The following is a 14415-nucleotide window of genomic DNA, read 5'->3' on the forward strand; positions in this document are numbered from 1 at the left end:
CAAAGCAAAATACCAAAATTTCGTTTTGTCTGAATTGAAATAACATTAATGCATGGTCAGATACAACAGACTGTATATGATTTTTGACCAAATTAAAATGATGCAAAATTGTATTCTCCTAAAAGCAATATTTGTATCCATTTCCACAAATTACTTGTAAAAAAATACAAATACAATTATATATTAGGCTATTATATAATACTAATGCTAATCATCAATGGCAATAATAATCATGGATCAATGAAACAATGTCATACTTGCTCACTCCTTCCACAGCTACTGAAAAAAAGTTTGCCCGTCACAGAATAACTATCAGAGATTCAGTTTGAGAGGAAAATAATCACATTTATTCCAAAGGGTCACATGCAGTCACTAAATTGACAATGAAGAAAGTCATTAATCATCAAAAACAACTTTACATGAAACAATTCCTCTTAAAGACTACAGAAACCAAATAAAACATGAGGAAATATTTACAATATATTACAACTGAAAATATACACAAACTCAATCAAAATTCAGTCTTTTGTTTTCTAAAATTATCAGCAATTTATGGGAAAGTAGACACTATTTGCTTTATTTATTATTATTATTATTATTAATTATAAACATTTAATTGTTTTCCACACAAAAGTTTTCATGTGTTGAAGAAATAAAAATTTGGCCGTACTTAAAGCACAGCTAATTATTTGGTGAGATCTAACAAAAAAAAGAAAGAAGAAAGAAATACTGCATAAGGTCTTCTATTAAAACATGTTGTAGAAATTTATTTTAAAAATGAACCTTTGACAAATTTCTTTTTCTAGTTAAACAAAATGTCTTTCAAATAAAATATCTCTCAGTAATCCATTTGGACTTCATGTAATTGTTTGCCACATTAGCAAGACACACTAACCCAGATATTCAGATTAAAGCACATCACACAGATTCTTGTGCCAAATCATTTCGAATGTATAACTCCCCAAGATCTTCAGCATAGACCTTAATAATTCCAATAATAGAAGGTCCTTTCTCCCCTTAAGTATTTTTAGATAAACATACTCTCCCACTGAACAAAGCTCATTTATGCAGCTGTCCTTGTAGATTTATAAGAATCTATAAAAGTTAGTAAGTTTTGGTTTCAAGTCTTCCTGATATCAACAGTATTGCAAAAAATGCCACTATATTGCCCGTAATAGTTTTTATTAATAGAGATTGCTTGGTAAAACCTTTTCTGTTATTGACTAAATGTTTACCAGAGAGTCTGTTGTGATGAAGTTAAATATTATTTTAATGTAACAATATTGCATAGAGAATATTGTAATAGATAAAGAGGCACAAACTATGCTCCTGGCACAAAATTTGCTTTAATATTATCAATACTTTTCCAAACAGGTCTTTATGTTATGCAAGTGTTACCAAAATACCTTTTTGTAAGTGAAAAGCAACCACAATACGGTTCATATTTAACTATATATTTCTGTCAGGTCCCACAGATAGTACACTATCGGAAGTGTATAATTTCCTTTCATTATTTGCATTTGTATAAAGTTATAGATCTTTAAGACATACGCTAGCCTGTCTCAAGTCTTCTAAGGCATTATTATAAAGTTCAGCACCAAAGTTTTTCACTAGTACATAAGTCACCCAACATTAGATAGTATTTAGAAGGTTTAATACATGACTGTAAATAAACAAGAATTGGCAAGTCTTGGGAGTTGCTACATCTCAACTAGGTTTATCTCCTTTTTGAACACATTTATACCACCATCTAGTGTCGATTTCAGGAAATGACGATCTTTGATGAATATTAAACCTCTTGAACATGTTTTTTCTTGCATTTCAGGTGATGATTAGGCTGTGATGTGACTTACTAATCAATACTGATTTTTTTCAGGGTTTCCGGCACCCTGTTTTACAGGTTACCAGCACCATGTAGATTCATATGAAAGACAAATCTGATATTAAAAAGTCTCAGAAGAGTCCAGCGTGTCATCTTGGTGACTGTTGCTGGTGGAATCGCTGTCGTAGCTCTCTGTCCCTCCGCAGTGAGCCGTCTCCTTCAACCTCATTAACATATTCATCTGTGGTAATAGGAACAGTATAGTACATGATAAATCTTCCTAAGTAAGAACTATGTAGATACAATTTATATAACTTACCAGTGGGTCGTCTTCTGATTTTCCCTGAGCAGGCTGCTTGCGAGGACTGCCCTCCTGTGATATATAGTACCCGTCGAACCCAACGTCCTCTGGTCGAAGACGCAGCAGGGAATGCCACTCGTGTTGCTGTGGACTTGCCACCCAAGGGAAGCTCTCCATCACCCACTTCGCTGGGTCCTCCCATGATGCCTTACGGCCATACGTCTGCAGAACAAACAGATAGTTTGTTGGTTTGTTTGCTTTAGCATCCCAATATTGTAATGAAGGAAGGCACCTTACCTGCAGCCCTTCTCTGACCGCCTCCAGCATGTAGGGGATGATGGAGTAGTTCCACAGATCAGTGAACCACACTCTTGAGCCTTCAACGTCCATTGGGCAGGACAAAAAGAGTCGAGGTCCTGTGGTGGACAAAAGATACACAACAGGTTTCATACACAACAAAATAGTCATTTATTTATATGGAACAACATTAGAAAGAATTGACAAATTCTAAGGTAGGCGTATGGGTGATTGTGATTGGTTGTTTCTCCACACTCACCAATTGTGACATCAGAAGAACTGTGTGTTTCCAGGAAGCGGTTGAGATGATGCCAAACACATGGGATCCACTCAATGATCTTAACTAGCTCGCCGTTCCTCACACGACTGCTGATCTCGGTTTCTAGAAGCTTCCGTCGCAGGTACCGACCCAGAAAACCTTTCAGTGGCTCCATATGATTGGCACACAAAACCCATCTGAAATAAGAGACCAAGTACAAGACTGGATCCACCTTTACCCATGTATTATGAGCTTGAGCAAAATAAGTGTTGAGAAATGCTTGCAGGACCTCTTGTGGAGAGTTGAGGTATAGCAATTAGCAAATCCAAATAATTTTTATGCTATATAATACATGCATAAATAAATTGTTTATATATATATATATATATATATATATATATATATATATATATATATATATATATATATATATATATATATATATATATATATATATGTATATATGTATATATATATATATATATTGGAAAAGTATTGATAATATTAAAGCAAATTTTGTGCCAGGAGCATAGTTTGTGCCTCTTTATCTAGTACAAGATTCTGTATGCAATATTGTGTGTATATATATATATATATATATATATATATATATATATATATATATATATATATATATATATATATATAATTTTTTTACTTGTGAGCATATTAGAACGTTTTCTAAAGGGTCATGTGACACTAAAAACCGATTTAACGGCTGCTAAATGTATTTAGCTTTGAGATAACATGAAAAAATACAGTACAAAATATAGTAATATAGTAAAATACAAAAATAGAGATAACAATAGAGAAAACTTCTTTTAAATTTCAACATATTACTGTTTTTACTGTATTCTTATCAGATATATGCAGCCTGTATTTGCTATATAAAAATAAACTTAAAATAATAATAATATATATATATATATATATATATATATATATATATATATATATATATATATATATATATATATATATATATATATATATATATATATATATATATATATGAGTATAAGTGTTGTATGAAAAAATAATAACACTAATATTAAAAATTCATTAAATATAAATATAGATATTATTGAAAAAATATAAAAAAAATTAGTAGTGAATCAAAATCTGAATGAGATGATACCTGAAATTATGATGAAGCTGTAGATTTGGAGTTGGTGACGGGGTTTGATTCATGGTTCCAATGATGTAAGGACTGTGAGAAAATAATCCAATTAAACATATATGAAATCTACCATAAAACCTGAAACTTTAAACAACAAATCTGAATTTTCACAGTTAAAATCATTGCCGTGATCTGTGTTGCTCACCACTGGTGGTTCTTGCAGTTGAGCAGGCCATTGAAAATCTCAGCCAGTGAGGTGATATGGTGAAGGTTATCTAGTATAAGCACCACAGGTATGTCAACAGCATGTGCATTGGTTTTACACACGTCTGCCAGGTTGGACAAGTACTGCTTCAGCTCCTGTATAAAACACACTGGGCGTTATTACCAGAACCTTCAAATTTGTAACATGCTGAAAGAAAAACCTTGGAGTTTTGTAACACTAAAAGTGTTTAGAATCTATTAAATTGCTGAATAAATCAGCTGCCTACAATTCCTCACTGTTTACAAAGAACATTACTAAGTGAATAGGAAATAAACCTGTCATTAAGTTTTGTATTTAATCAGATTAACTGACCTTAGTAGTTTTGTTATCCACATTGAAAGTGGCGATTGCTTGATGTTCCAGCTGTTTTCCCTCTTTCAGGACCAAGTACTCGGCCAGTCTGCTGGCTAGAAAGCTCTTCCCTGTCCCAGAAGGCCCTGAAAAGATGATTCGTCTGTGCTCCTCCAGCTGAGAGATGTATCGCTGCAGAACTGGCTTCGGAATGAGCGTCTCGAACGCCAAACTGTCCTCACTGTTGACAGACAAGTCTGCAAAATGGGGAGACAAGGCTTCGGTCATGAGAAAACTGTCAGAGACCTGTATCATCAATGTATTTCAATGGTGTGGTGTCATGTTTTCAAGACGAGTTACTTCTTAAAGAGCAACAGTAATACCTTTCAGCTTGACTGAGATGGTGTCGCTTTCTCCCACAAGATAACCGCATGGCAGGAGTTCTGGTGTGTCTGCATCACTGGCACGATGGATGTCTGCAATGCTGTACTCCATCACACTGTCAGTGTTCAGACCCAGCTGCGTGACAGGATCTACGTAGATGATATATTCCTGTTGGAATGACACAAACGTGTTTTTTTTTCATACGATTTCAACTTAAAGCTCTCTAAACTCTAAGTAAACAAGTTTTTGTACCTTAAAGAGTCGTCTGACTACGCCATCTAGGACATCCCATTTGGTTTTTCCACTGACACCGATGCATCCCAGCAAGAACTGAGAGGGTCTGCACTCCTGCCAAAAGCAGTACAAAGTAGTGTTTGAAGTGCCCTTGATGAGATCATCGAGTTATTTTTAATGAACAGTCTTGAGCTGTACCTCTTTCCACTCTGGATCTTTCTCCAGACTGACCACGACCTTCACATGCTGTCCCTCTTTCCAGGAACTTCCATCTCCACTGTCTTCTAGCAACATATCTATAATTCAACCGAGAATTTCAGTCGTTTGCAATGCCACAAAAATATAATTTTTGAAGTTAAGAAGTCCTCTCTACCTAAGCTGGTGGATTCTGTGAGGCTGAGTTGAGAAGAAAGGCCCACAGAACAAGGGGAGATGGACATCTGAGAAGGAGCTCTGCTGCCACTGCCTTGGCTCTCCATCTTTAATCTGTCATTCTCCACTTTCAGCCTCTCAATCTCAATCTGTTAGGATAAAATGGATTTTAAAACAGAATTAAATAACAAAATGGGCCTCCACTTCAAACATATTGAATGATAAAGTGTGAGTATAAGAGCAGAAAAAGTATTCTTGTAGCTTCATAACATTACAGTTGAACCACTGATATCACATGGACTATTTTAACGATATCCTTGATCCTTGATGCAGATGCTCACTTGCATGCGGTTCATGGACTCTCGTAATTGGTCCAATTGGTGGGCGGAGCTGAGAGCCTCCAATCTGATGTCTGTGAGTTTCATTTCTTTATCACGCAGTTCACTGCGCAACTGCATGACTGTTTCAGCCTCGCTGTCCGTGCACTCTGAAATCCTGCGACAAACACATACGGAATATCAAACAAAAAAAAGAAACAAACGAGATGAATTTAAAACACGTCAGCGGAAAACAAAACAGAAAACAAAAAACAATGCAAACAAATAAGACAAACAAAGATAAAAAACAAAGCAAAACAAACAAAAAACACTTAATTACCAAACAAACTATATATACACACAAACAAATAAAATAAATTAAAGTTGTGTTTTGTTTTGATTATAAGAATATACATTTTTTTGTAATTTGAATGAAAACAATGTAAAAAAAAATCACAAACCATTTAATTTTGATTAACAGTGAAAGTGAATTTGCATATCAATGAACTGTGGAAGTAGTGCGAGAATTGGAAATAGCAACAATACTTAATTATTTATGAATCAGGGCATATAGTGTTTTAAAACTGTTAATTGCTCAGAATGAATAATGTAGGAGTAATTGGTTGAACATCTGTTCTTGGCATTTTATTCAGGGATCTGATCATCAGAGATTGAGAAATATTGGTATTGTTTGTGCCATTCCCTTTACCGTGCCAGTGAGGCAGACCTCATGGACTTGCTGCTACAGCCCCAGACAGGCCCGTCTGCAGGCAGCGAGGACAGTTGAGGACTACAAACATACACATATCAACCATGAGAGAAACTCTGAGGGTGTTCCACGTTGCACTGGACATTTGTTAAGCACTATCACACTGAGAGTTGCTCTGCAGCAACATAAAATGTGGGTGTGTGTAACTTTTTAGTTTACAAAATGGGTGGTATTTTCCAAAAAACACTACCTAGTTCTAGACTAAATCACACTGTAAATGGTGCTTGTCTATTATAAATCTTTCTTCCATCCAAAATTCCATCCAAAAACTCCTGGTTAAAGATGTGCTACCTGAACCAAGACCAAAAGGAATCGGGCTATTATTATACAAAAATAAGAAATAATAAAACTATTATTATTATTATTACTAATCAATATGTTATTATTATTATTATTATTATTATTATTAAAGCAAGAAAAAAATAACTTAGATACTGAGATAATAGATACATTTATAATAATAATAAATTATAAAATAATAATTTAAAATAAATGATTAAATAAATAAATAAATGATCAGTAATAACAATAACATTAATAATAATACTATATTTTACTAGTATTATTGTTGTTGATTATGTGAGGAGCTTAATAGATACATTTTTAATAATAAATACACAATTATAAATAAATATTAACAAATAATAATAAATAATATGTTATTTTAATCTAATTTAACTGCACACTCATTCTGACACAAAATAAAAATAAGAATTATGGGTTGAAAAACTATTTTTAATGAACAGATATTATTATAGTAAGTTATAAATTAAAATAAATATATGTATAATAATAATAATTTTGATACAATTGTAAAATATCCATTTACAATAATTAAAATAAATGTCTAAAAATAATAATAACTACTTTTTTATTAGGATTATTGTTGTTGTTGTGAGTAGCTTACAGGGAGTTGGAATGGGAGTTGCGTATCATTGGAGAAGAGGCCGTTGAGCCGTTATAGGGGAGTTTGGGTGAAGATGGCATAGAAGAGTCGGTCATCTCTTCAATGTCCGAGTGAGAAGACGCCGATTTAGGAGACTTTTTCTTCCCAAATGCTTGTTTAAAGGAGCTCCGCAGCTGTGGAAAAACAAATGTGTTACTAAGAAACCTTCAACACACAGCTGTTAGTAGCTAATATGCTTTTTAAAGTTTATCTTTATGAACTACCCCTTTAAAACATTCAAGAAATATAAAACGATATTCCGAAGGAGTCATGTATCCCACCTTACCTCATACACCTGTACCATAACATGAAAGCACAGGGAAAATCAGACAAAAACCATAATTCAACACCATGTAGCTAAATAACCACTCACTCGAACAGTTAACAGATTTCATAATAAAAATGCAAAATGTGATAAACTGCACAACATAAATCTGATAGCTCTAGTGATGAAGAACACTTGTTCTAGCTCTAAAACTGCAGAACGACATCAACACTTCGACAACAAGGTTAGCTTCGCATACGTAGTTATCAGGCAATTTTCCTCCACCAGATGATATGGCCTGAATGCAAGAGGGCAAATGAATTTATGATATGGATGACTGATATTTACTCTCCACTTTCAAAACAAATAGTGCTGTCAAACGATTAATCGCGATTAATCGCATTCAAAATAAATGTTTTTGTTTACATAATATCTTGTGTGTGCACTGTTTATATTATTATGTATATATAAATACATACACATGCATGTGTATATTTAAGAAAAATGTATTTATATACAATATAAATTGTGTGTGCATATTTTCAAATACTGTGTGTGTGTATTTATATATTTGTAAGTCGCTTTGGATAAAAGCATCTGCTAAATGTTTAAATGCAAATGTAAATATATACATAATAAATATACACAGTACACACACATATAATATGTAAACCAAAACTTTTGTTTTGGATGCGATTAATCGCGATTAATCGTTTGAAACAAACACATAAAGCCAAGTTTAAGCCACTAAGGTACTACTAAGACACAAGTATTCACCTTTCCTCCACCACATGTAGGCTGATGACATGAAACATCCACAAATGAAAAGAAAATGCAACGTTTAAATAGTTAAAACAAATAAATAATCCAATCTAGCATTGATCTAACTCTAGTAAGACTTGGAGAGAACCGTGTTTTAGGAGAAAAGAAAGAATTTTTGTAGTGGATGGATGGGTTTGAAAACTCACCCAGTTTTTCTTCTTCTTCTTGTTCTTAGCATCCAGCTCTAGGTTGCTGCCGATGCTGGAGTGGCTGGTGGCACTGGTCATGCTGGAGACGCTGTCTGAGGAGGGCTGCCTGTGGATCCGCAACTCCCGCTGGGACTGAGGCGACCCGTTGACAGAATCAAGAGAAACTGAGGGAGAGAACGGAAAAGAAAAATGAAGCATAGGTAACACATGCAATACTGTTCATTTTATTGTACTAAAGTTATTGAGATCTCACCCTTGCGGTTTGTTAATGTTGGGTCTGGTGTGTTAATGACTCCATTGATGGTGGCTTGAGTCGCTGAGTTCTGCTTCTGAAGGAGCTCAATGTTCTTCCTCAAGTCATTCAGCTCTGTGTCCTGCAAAAAAGGGAGATTGAACGATATTCAATTGTATTTAACAATTATACATTTTTAGAGACCAAATGAAGCTGTTTTCCTCATAGGGATGTATTTTAGGTTATAATACGTCATGAGGACTTAATAAAACACCTTCTGTTCTGCCGTCGTCGTCAGGCTCTGCAGTCGGATGGTCATGTTTCCTAAACTCTGCTCAAAAGCCGCCACAAGGTGAGCCTGAGGACACAAACAATTTCATTTACCAAGTAAATCCGTTTTATTTTATTAAGCAAAATGCCATAAATGGACAAAGACTCAGAGCAGTAGTAGAGTTAAACCAGATGTTGAGCAGTCAACTGAAGCATGATCACATTTCTAGAAAAATGTGGGTTGCAGCTTGTCAGTAATGGATCCAAATATGTCTGTGAGACTGAGTTTTGTGATAAAGACAAGCCGTGGCATGAACTCGGGTTGTTAAGCTGGCGTTTAGAGGATAAAGAAACAGGTCAAAACTCAATAGCCAGTTTAAAGACTGACATATCCTCACCTAATGTCAACAAAAAACAGGAACATAAATACAGAAATATTTGTATGTAAATAAACACAAAATTCAAATAAAAAAAGATTGTATAAAATTCAAAAATGATAAATACTACTAATAAAAGCAAAAAATATTATAAACTATTTTATACTCGACTTTTATTTTAAGATAATTTTATATAATTGCCATATTTATTACAAAATGCATTAATATTTACATTTTTTAATAACAATAAATGTTTATAAATGTATATAATATTTTGGGTTTTATAGTATAATCTAATTAGCTTTTACACACACACACACACACACACACACACACACACACACACACACACACACACATATGCATACTGTACAGAAATATAATATAATAATAAGGTCTAAAATCAATTCATAATAATACTACAAATTTCATAAAAATATACATTATATATATGTATGTATATTCAATAAATAATTAGGAATGTATGTAATATTCTGGATAGAATAGTATAATTTAATTTGCTTAATATAAATACACACATGTATATATTTTAAGATATATATATATATATATATATATATATATATATATATATATATATATATATATATATATATATATATATATATATATATATATATATATATATATAAAATTGTATATATATATATATAAAATTGTATATATATATATATAAAATAAATTGTATACATATACACACACACACACAAAACAACAAACAGATTAATCCCACGAGTCACAAACACAATCCTCAAACTAGGCAGCATCACAAACCCCCTCAGGGCATCATCTTATTAAACATCCAGCTCTAAAAAGTCAAACCTCAGTGACTTCTCGCTTTCTCCTTTTACTCTGGTTCTTTGAGCTGCTGCTGTGGCTCTTTCTATGCCTGAGAGGCTTTGCTTTAGTCCTTTCACAGACCCTCTTCAAAGATGGGTAATGATTCAGAGGATGCCAGGTAACTGCTCGACTGGAGTTAGCCTTGCCTGTCAACATCTCTGGAGTGATGAACTGCGTATGTACTAAAAAACCGAGGACGAGATTTCTGCTCAGCTGTGGCCGCAAAAATGAGCAACCACCCTCGTACACAACACAACAAGCGTGTCATATGCAACATGAGCCGATAATCAAGGGACTGGAGATCTGAATGACTTCCATCGGAGGGAGTCAGTGGTTTGTGTTTGGGCATGTGCTGTTTCAAACATCAGATAACCCACAATATAACTTCCTCAAGGATTTGTGTGTGCGTAAAATACTTTAACAAACCCCAGAAGGGCAAATGCCTCTAGATTTGTTTGTGAAACCTGTATGAGAGCTGACGGATGGATAGGGGCTTTAGGATGTGACGATTCATTAGGTTGTGTCGGCCAAATGCGGGCTGTCATATTTGTTTTATTGAGCGGATAATTCCACTTAAAGGTGCATCTCACAAATATACACACATGCACACAAAATTACATACTATCTTACTCAATACAGTGCAGGCAGCCAGAAAAATAAATCACTATTTTACCAGCTGTTAAAGCTGTACAACACCATGTTACAAATCCAACATGAACTGGTTCTATAACTACTAACAACATCTTTGAGAACACCACAGTTTAAAAATTGCCAACTGGGTTTATATATAGGTAAAATTTAGCAGATGTTATGGAAGCCTGGCTTTTTTAAACAAAGATAATTGAATAATAAATAATACAGTTAAATAATAATAAAATATTAAAAAATAATAAAAAATAATAAAAATAATTTTATAATGGATTATATGAAACATGATTTATACATTTATAATATGTCAAATATTTTTGTTTTGTTATTTTAGCATTATATCCCTGTAATAAAAAATAAAGTTTATTGCAAATTTATGTCCCAAGCAAAACAATTATTTAATAAATAATAAATATATTATTACATTTATAATTTGAATTTTATATCTCATAGGTATGACTTTAAAAAACTAATAATATAAATATATAATGAATAATAATAATAATAATAATAATAATAATAATAATAATAATAATGTGTGTGTGTGTGTGTGTGTGTATAAAATGATTCTAATTTCTATTAGATATATATTATTTTTAATTATTTTTAGCATTTTATTTTAGTAATTGTGACTTCTTATCTCCTGGTAGGATCTTTAAATCTCACAATACGACTTTTTATTAAACAGATTTATTCACGATGATGCTTGATGCTCAAAAGCTATGCTAGGCAGATTTTGAATTGAATTTGAATGAAAACTAGATGAAAGAAAGAAGCGATTCAGTGTTTATTGAAGGTATATTGTGATAAATAGTGCCAGAGCGACTGTCCAGTGTACTCACATTGGCACTGAGCTGTGTTGTGAGCGCCGAGACCTTCTCCTGCGACGCGTCCAGTTCCCTCCGCAGCTTACGGATCTAAACAAACATTCAATTCAGTTACTCAAACACAAGGTGACTTCTGAGGCTAATGTCAGACCAGTTTGTGGTTTCTCATATAATAATGTGCTAAGGAGAGACTAGCCCTTGATCAGCATGGAAGGGAAACTTTGGATGCAGACATAAAACACAGAGATTAAAGAGCAGATATCAAGGACAGTTAACACGAAGACTGTCATGACAAACACAGACATTTTCAAAGGTTTGAAGAGAGTTACATCAAAGAGGGTTTCAAATTAAAAACTGTTTTGGACAGTCTACAGGCTCCCATGTGCAACACAGTCAATAATTTACATTATACGAAATGAGGGATGCTGTTCTCACCTCCGTTTGAGACTTTTCCTCAGGCTAGAGATGGAAAAAGAAGAAAAGACAAAGATTAATGGTTTGGAATAAAGATTTTCGACCATCTGTGTAAAGAAAGACACTTAAGAGACAGACAAGTCACCATGAGGATTTCATGTTATTACCTTTACCTGATAAACATTGGTTCATTTCACCTATCTCTAACTTAACTGCTTTTAATTTCTACATTTATGACTATAAAGTCTATTGACTTTAACAGTGAGACTCTATACAAGTTTTTACAGCTAACTTGTAAGTTTGTAAAGCTAACAAAAGTATCACAAGACAACCTGGACATATGAAAGAGCCACTGAACTTTAACATCGAGCATCGATTCAAAATCTTTTGACTCACCGTAGAGTAAACTGACGATGTGCTAGAGACTAGAGACAGAGATGAGCCATGAACTGTGAAAAGAAGAAAAATATTATCAAAATAAAACCACGGTTGTATTGCAGTAGCATGTGAGCCTGAGCATGAAAATAAGCTTGCACATACTGTAACATCATAAAGTGCTTTAAGTGGGCCATTGTTTAGTCAACAATACCTTTATGGCCAGAATATTTATATGTGCAAGTATTTGTTTTCTTGATATGTGTTATTGCCAAACCAAAAACAAAAGGAAACAAAAGTGTGCCAAAACAAATGTACTGTGAATTAATTTGTGGATGAAAGGGCATTGAACTTGGCCTTGCGATAAAAATTGGGGGATTTTAGCTCTAGATAAAAAAACCTACACAAGAATGACCTTTTAAATAAAAGCTTAAATTTATCAGCCATTACTCAAGTTATTATTGCCAGGGCCCTTCAGAAATATTAATTAATATGATGAGTGGATTCTCAAGAAAAAATTCTGATTATTAACAATGTTGAAAACAGATGGGTTGCTTTATATTTTTGTGGAAACCATTCTAATTTTTTTTTTAGGATTCTTTGATGAATAGAAAGTTCAAAAGAACTGCATTCATTTGAAATCTTCAGTAACATTAGACATTTCTTCACTGTCACTTTTTATCACTGTAATACATCCTAACTGAATAAACATTAATTTCTTTATGGTACATGAATATGGTAATAATTCAGTACCATGATACATCATAATACCACCATTTTACCACGGTGCCGACCCAGTGCTTTTAAAGCACTGCAGTGCACATTTATTTCACCAAATACAAATTTATTAAATGGTAATTCCTTTTCTGAGCCAACTTTTTCCTTTTTAAGCCAATAACAAACAGACTGGGCAAAAATAACACTTAAAAAAACTGTATTAGATTGAGGACATGCATCATTGCGAACAGCAACTGTTGTTCTTTTTGCAAGCCTGAACACCACTGCTTAAGTTCACTGGCACATTGAAATCAACACCATCGCTACCTTACAAAGACATGAATCATAAATGGAAAAACCAAAAGAGCCTTGGGACAAGTGGTGTTGAGCCAATGCAGGCGAGTTAATCATCAAATCAACATTAACTGTGGAGTAAAGGCTGCCAGGCCAACAAAGCCGCTCTTTGTTTGTTTATACTTTGGCGCAAGTAAGGACACACGTTGTCGAAAACCCTAACATTAATGACAACCTATCATTTAGTTATTAGCTAACAGAACAATGCAGGTCTATTTCCTCTTTTCCAAAAACATGACGTTATGGATTAAGCTATGATAGTAAATTATGATAGCAGACAGAAATAACGCATTTATTTGATACTAGCTCATATTTAGTCTCCTTATACATGCCAAAGTACACACAAATTGCAATTGTTAATTTAGATCTATCAGAATGATTCTGAAGTCTCACCTTCCTCCAGGCCCTCACGGAATGATCCGGAGCTGCTCATAGTGCGGCTCTTTTCCTCCAGGCTCATCGAGGTGTTCCTCAGACGGGGATCGCTGTAGGGGTCGCACAGGTTGTCGTGATTGCCCTGACCGTTGGTGCCGCGCAAAGTTGCTATTTGAGAAGCTGTGGTGGGACTGCCTGGATTGTCAACAAAGGGATCATGGTTAAAAAATATTACCACTGTACCTAATGACATAAATGTGCATTGTTCACAATAAGGGGGAGAATAGTAAAATATTTTAGTTAAAGCATGAAATTTACATTTTCAATAAAATTGACAATTCTAATTTAAAAT

The 14415-nt window shown here is 33.8% G+C and overlaps 1 protein-coding gene across 5 annotated transcripts in view; it reads right to left on the reverse strand.

The window, feature by feature from the left end:
* Positions 1-1156: 1156 nt before the first annotated feature.
* LOC113043126 (neuron navigator 2-like) overlaps positions 1157-14415 on the reverse strand; it is a 62725-nt gene continuing 49466 nt past the window's right edge. For 3 of the 5 annotated variants that reach the window (XM_026202313.1, XM_026202312.1, XM_026202314.1), the window contains 21 exons: positions 14082-14258; positions 12639-12691; positions 12264-12287; positions 11844-11918; positions 9120-9203; positions 8867-8987; positions 8611-8777; positions 7339-7511; positions 6372-6452; positions 5687-5840; positions 5347-5494; positions 5172-5269; positions 4992-5087; positions 4739-4907; positions 4377-4612; positions 4005-4159; positions 3818-3889; positions 2680-2876; positions 2421-2539; positions 2142-2345; positions 1157-2063 (listed from right to left, as the gene is read on the reverse strand). In XM_026202313.1, the coding sequence (XP_026058098.1) occupies positions 1944-2063; positions 2142-2345; positions 2421-2539; positions 2680-2876; positions 3818-3889; positions 4005-4159; positions 4377-4612; positions 4739-4907; positions 4992-5087; positions 5172-5269; positions 5347-5494; positions 5687-5840; positions 6372-6452; positions 7339-7511; positions 8611-8777; positions 8867-8987; positions 9120-9203; positions 11844-11918; positions 12264-12287; positions 12639-12691; positions 14082-14258 (2723 nt within the window). In that variant the 3' untranslated portion in view covers positions 1157-1943. The remainder of the gene's footprint in view (positions 2064-2141; positions 2346-2420; positions 2540-2679; positions 2877-3817; positions 3890-4004; positions 4160-4376; positions 4613-4738; positions 4908-4991; positions 5088-5171; positions 5270-5346; positions 5495-5686; positions 5841-6371; positions 6453-7338; positions 7512-8610; positions 8778-8866; positions 8988-9119; positions 9204-11843; positions 11919-12263; positions 12288-12638; positions 12692-14081; positions 14259-14415) is intronic. The other 2 variants (XM_026202316.1, XM_026202315.1) reach the window with 1 other exon arrangement.

The sequence above is a fragment of the Carassius auratus genome, chromosome 25 (assembly GCF_003368295.1).
Source record: "Carassius auratus strain Wakin chromosome 25, ASM336829v1, whole genome shotgun sequence".
Taxonomy (NCBI): Eukaryota; Metazoa; Chordata; class Actinopteri; order Cypriniformes; family Cyprinidae; genus Carassius; species Carassius auratus.